The sequence below is a fragment of the Adiantum capillus-veneris genome, chromosome 9 (genome assembly GCF_014529385.1).
Source record: "Adiantum capillus-veneris isolate H3 chromosome 9, ASM1452938v2, whole genome shotgun sequence".
NCBI classification, from domain to species: Eukaryota; Viridiplantae; Streptophyta; class Polypodiopsida; order Polypodiales; family Pteridaceae; genus Adiantum; species Adiantum capillus-veneris.
Window position 1 is genome coordinate 97,607,625 of NC_140939.1, and position 6,000 is coordinate 97,613,624.

At 43.7% G+C, this 6,000-nt stretch overlaps 1 protein-coding gene across 1 annotated transcript in view; it reads right to left on the reverse strand.

Annotated features, from left to right (window-relative positions):
- The window catches only part of LOC147450863 (Transducin/WD40 repeat-like superfamily protein), a 41,569-nt gene extending 35,781 nt beyond the window's left edge, over window positions 1–5,788 (reverse strand). The window contains exons 1-2 of the mRNA XM_086519865.1: window positions 5,092–5,788; window positions 4,820–4,981 (exon numbers count right to left, since the gene is read on the reverse strand). Of these exons, the coding sequence (XP_086375991.1) occupies window positions 4,820–4,981; window positions 5,092–5,620 (691 nt within the window). The 5' untranslated portion in view covers window positions 5,621–5,788. The remainder of the gene's footprint in view (window positions 1–4,819; window positions 4,982–5,091) is intronic.
- Between the last annotated feature and the right edge of the window lie 212 nt (window positions 5,789–6,000).

Sequence of the window (6,000 nt, forward strand, 5' to 3'; positions counted from 1 at the left end):
CTCTCTTCTCTCTTTCTCTCAGTCTCATACACTTGCACGCACAATATCCACTCACTTTGTTCGTGATCACAGCACTTTGCATAAAGAACGCAAGGCTCTCCCTTCCATAAGAACTAAAAGGAACCTTGAGCAAAATATGGATCACTCATCTTGAGAAAGAACAACATTCATTCCGCTGCACCTTACATCTCGAGTCTGTCCCTCATGGAAATTCAGTCACTTGTGCCAACAATGCCTCTTATCCGGTTCAGGGAGTTGGAAAGATTGTGCTTACTACTACAAATGGCAGTTCTTTCATACTTGTTGATGCACTATATGTACCTGGGATCGAGAAGAATCTTTTGTCTGTATCTGCACTTGCTACACTTGGACTTGTAGTCAAATTTGTGGATGACAGATGTACAGTTCATGATCTCAGTTTTGGTGATGAAATTGTTGCATCTTGCCTTTTGTGCTGTGGGCTACATAAGCTCACTTTGTATGACAAGTGTGGACAAAATTTTGCAAATGCAGTTGCAGATTCAAGGGCTGTTTTAGATGCAAAACTGTGGCATGCACATTTTGGGCATCTGAACTTTTCCACTTTGCTGCGTTTGCAGAAATCTGATATGGTTGCTTCTCTGCTGCCTCTTGAAGCACCTGTCAAACATGTTTGTGAAGGCTGTATTTTGGGTAAGATGCAACGTTCGAAGTTTCCAAAGGATGGTTCACAAGATGCAGGTTGCAGCTTGTGCATAGTGATGTTTGTGGGCCCATACACACTCCATCCTTAGGCAATTACCTTTACTTCGTGACTTTCATTGATGATTACTCCACGCATGCATGGGTATTTCCGCTTAAGCGAAGTCCGAAGTTTTTATGTGCTTCAAACAATTTCTGGCTATGGCTGAAAATGTCTCGTAATGTACTATGGACACCCTCCGTTTCGATCGAGGGAGGGAGTATATGTCTCATGAATTTAATGCATTTCTGGCTAGTCATGGGATAAAACACCAATGTACAGTGCCTTATATGCCTCAGCAAAATGATGTTGCTGAGAGGAAAAACAGGTCACTTACACAAATGGCACGATGTATGGTCAAAAGTCAAGCTTTGCCGCATTCTTTTTGGCTTGAGGTCATCATGTGTGCCACTTATGTACTGAGCAGGTGTCCTACGAAAGCTTTGCAGTCTATTACTCCATATGAAGCATGGCATGATAGAAAGCCTTCTATTGAGCACATGCGCGTTTTTGGCTGTTTGGCATATGCTTTGGTGCCACAAACACAGCGCAAAAAATTGAATGATAAGGCTGTCAAATGTAGTTTTGTTGGTTATAGTGCTAAAAGTAAAGGTTACAGGTTGTATCATCCGCAAACAAAACGTATTCTGATTTCACGAGATGTAGTGTTTGTGGAAGATTCTGTTCAGCCCTTGCTGTCATGTACTAAAGACAGTAATGTAAGCTCACAGGACATTTATGACACTTTGTTGACTCTCTTTAGTGGTGGAAGTTCAAATCTAAATTCCAATGAGGCAAATGTACAACCTATGGGGGTTTCCAAAAATGTTACAGATCAGCCTATTACTGATGCAGATGTACATGATGTACTTGATGAGGAAAGGGCTGAAAATGAACAGGCTAGAAATATGCCAAAATGGTCGGTGCATACATTGCGTGACAGTAAATTGGATGCACCTTTGTCTAGTCGTACTCGTTCAGGCTCTCGCCATGCATCTTATGCATCAAATTGTTATGCTTTGGCTGTGTCTAGCTACATGATGTTGAGGAACCTCTCTCTTTTGATGAAGCACAGAATTCAGAAAATTGGATGATTGCCATGCAATCAGAATATGATGCACTTATAGAAAATGACACATGAACTTTATGTGATTTGCCTCCTGGCAAAAAGGCCATTGGTACGAAGTGGGTGTACAAGTTGAAACGCAAGCCGAATGGTGAGATCGATCGCAATAAGGCTCGACTTGTTGCAAAGGGTTATGCACAGCAAAAAGGCATACACTATGAAGAGACTTTTGCTCCCACTTGTCGTATGACTACTGTGCATTGGTAGCTCATTTTGACTGGGATGTACATCAATCAAACATTGTTACTGCTTTCTTAAATGGTGACATATTTGAGGAAGTTTATGTAACGCAGCCTCGCGGTTTTGTCAAGAAAGGACAAGAGGACAAAGTGTGCAAATGTAAGAAGACTTTGTATGGGTTGAAGCAATCTCCTCGTGCTTGGTATGAGAAAGCTAACACTCATTTGGTCAAATAAGGCTTTCATAACAGTCCAACAGAAAGCACATTGAATGTAAAGTGTAAGGGTGATGTACTTCTCATTGTGGTTCTTTATGTAGATGATTTGTTGATCACTGGACCAAATGAGAGACATACTGCTGAATCTAAGGCTGATTTGAATGCTACTTTCAAGATGAAAGATTTGGGGCAGTTGCATCACTACTTGGGTATACAGTTTAAGCAGTACGATGGTGGTATTGCCTTGTGTCAGAAAAGTTACATAGAGACATTGCTATGTAAGTTTGGACTTGAGGATTGCAAACCTATTGCCACTCCCATGGAAACAGGTTAGAAATTGAGTCTTCATGATGCTATTGATCCTGCAAATGTCACTCTTTACCAAACTCTCGTTGGATGCCTCATTTATGTATGCAACACGAGGCCGGATATTCAGTTTGCAGTCTCATAGATCAGCAGATTTATGCATAGCCCAGGGTCTAAGCATTGGCAGGCTGTCAAGAGGATTTTCCACTACCTTTGTGGCACTTTACATCTTGGCTTGTTTTATCCCAAGGGGGGATCATTGCAGTCAGACTTACATGCTTTTTCGGACTCACATTGGGCTGGTTGTTTTGACACGCGAGTGTCCACAAGTGGTTTTTTGTTTCATGCTTGGCAGTTCATGTATATCATGCTTGAGCAAGAAGCAACCTACTGTGGCCACTTCCAGTTGTGAGGCTGAGTACAGACAGTCTTCACAGCTACGGTTGAGTGCGTATGGCTCAGACGCCTTATGGCTAATTTGGATGTTGGACAGGACACCGCCAACACTATCTACACTGACAGTCAAAGCGCATTGGCAATTGCGAGGAACCCAATTTTTCATGCTCGCACAAAGAACATTGAGGTGCATTACCACTATGTCAGGGAGAGGCTCTCAGTAGGAGAGATCAGTTTGGCTTATGTGCCAACATAGGACAACCTTGCAGATCTTTTCACAAAGGCATTGTCTCGTGAGAAGATTGAAGCTTTCCACAAAGCTTTGGGCTTACTCCTCATGTCCTCAGGGCATGGCACTTCCTTTTACTCATGTGCCAGCTCTCGTTCACCGCATCACTCCAGAGGGGATTTGTTACCATACACGTGGTAGTGATGTGTGTGAAGAAACTAGGACCGCCGGGGCATGTTTTCCCTCTTTAGGAGGTTTTTTTCCCCGTGCATTGTATATACGCCCATCACTCTAGGGCTATCTATCTTTCCATTGCACACTAAGTATACACTCTCTATTGTGTGCCTTGAGCTTTCTTCATCTTCTTCAAGCTGTGTTTTCCTGCAACCCTAATTCCAACATCCCCTTGTCGAGGATACGCACTATCATAGCCATTCGGCTTAGCTCCCACTCCCTTCAATGTGAAACAAGGCGTTGGGGCAGGAAAAGAGGCAAATCGACTCTGCACATTATGCTCACTGCAAGTTTGAGAGTCTGAGTACCACACACTACTAGAGTGCTCAGCTCTTGCTCACATCCGAACTTGCTTCCCTCACATTTCAACCGCCATGACTTGGACCTACACATTTTCCTCTCCCATTCCTCTCCCAGCCACAGTGTGGGCTCTCCATTGCGACTCTCACCACAATCCTGAAGCATCGAGAATCACTTATAAGCCCCATACATAGTACATCACATGTATCTGTGGTCCCGTATCATATCCGACCTTCAAGGACGATAATAAAATCTCTCTCTCTCTCTCTCTCTCTCTCTCTCTCTCTCTCTCTCTCTCTCTCTCTCTCTCTCTCTCTCACACACACACACACACACACACATACATACACACACACACACAATGCGAAATCACCATCAATGCAAAGGAACCCATTTTCACAAGCCACATTAGGGTTGTTACTGTGTGATTGCTAAATCTTGTCCATTCTCTCTTACGCTGCACTGGACAAGAGCCCATCTTTGTAGGTGGCCAACCTGAAACAAGGGCCACTAGGCTCACTGACATACACACACCAAGCCTCATAGGTGTCCCAGAGGGGCATCCCAAAAGATGCACTCTCCACAAAAAAAATTATCATTGGGATGATGATAAGAAAAAGCAAATCAAAGGACAAGTTTTACATGGCTTCTTGATTGACGAAATATTTTGAAATTGCTTCAAGTATGGTGTTCCTCTTGTTTGTAATGGATTGTTCAAAAGAGTTCAAGTTCACACATATGTGGACCTTTTGAAGCATAGTCTCAACATCATAGATTGCCAAAGTGCACGTGTATGTTTGAGCCCCATCTACACCAAAAGTTTCCAGTTATACATTTTATCCTTTTCCGGTCATTTTCAGCAAAAGCCATTTCGACTCTAGAGATGTTTAATGTAGCCTAGCTCACTTAAGCTTGGTAGGAAATTCTACAGCTGGGCATATATGCCTTAGCACAAGGTAACTTCTTTATATAAGGTCAAGTGGCAAAATTTGAGTACATGAATAATCTCAAAACAAACGTAGTGCACATGAAACCCTTGAATCAACAGTTCGCCATTGTTGCTTGTATCATGCATATAGTAGAGTGCTATATATGTATGAGAGGACATACTGTGAGTGGGAGACCATCGCACAGCCGTGATGGCCTTAACATGGGCCTTCAGCTGGATAAAGAGCCCTTTTGGTAGATGGCTACGAAAACTTGCACTTGCAGACGAATTTGTACTTACCTGTCCATTCCATGAAATATCTGCAGGATTCAACCTTTGGAGGCCTGCTGATAAAGACAAGGAGTACATTAAAAGACCCCACCCCTAAATGCAAGCAGAATACAATCTCAAACAAATAACTGTCTAGCATGGTATACATGCACAAACATCATACCGCTTGAGAGCTGCTCAGAATGAGGATTGATAGGTTCAGAAACGGTGCTCGAAAGGGCAGCCCTCTCCCGTTTTGAAATGTAACGACCATGGGGAAGGGGGATGTGGCATTCGAGAGAAGGCCTAGCACTGGAGAGCCCATGTGGGCGTTCTGCAGGTCCACATGGGCGTTCTGCAGGTCCAAAGAAGCATGCAGCGGGTTCTTCACCAGCGTTAGAACAGCAGGAAGGAGGAGAAACATGTGGTGGGCGTTCTAAAGGTCCGATGAATACGCCATTAGCAGTTTCTTCATCACCATTTGAAGAGCGAGGAGAATGTGGAGGAAGTTCTGCGGGTCCAATGAAAATGCATGTGGCAGTTTCTTGACCACAGCGAAGAGGAGGAGGAGGAGAATGTGGTGCTCTCTTCCTCTTCTTATAACACGTTTCTTCGTCGTCCACCTCCTGCTTCTGCAAAGAATCCTCCTTGTCCTTGTCCTTGTCCTCGTCCTCGTCCTCCCCAATGCCGTAAGCCGAGATCAGCGATTCCATGTAGTCAGGTAATAATTATAGCTGCATTTGTGTTCCGGGCCAAATCAATTAGAAGAGCACGCTTCATTGTGTGCATTCTTGTCGTTCGTTTAAGAATGTGCTGCTGTTAGTGCAAAGATCTTTAAGCACGCCTGCTATGGTTCAACCAATGTGACATGCAAGTGTGGGTGTGTGCACACAATCCCATGAAACTAGCTAGTGGCTAAAAAAAAAGATGGTGCTTATCAATTTGTGGTTGTGTCTTTCAACATCCAACAAGGGGACCGTTAAGGAGCGAGTTTTGGAGTGAGCTTTTTTTTTTTTTATCCCACCACCACTACCTCCCATTGTCACCCCTTAACAACCATCATCACCCACCGCTTTAGCCCACCACTGGTGGT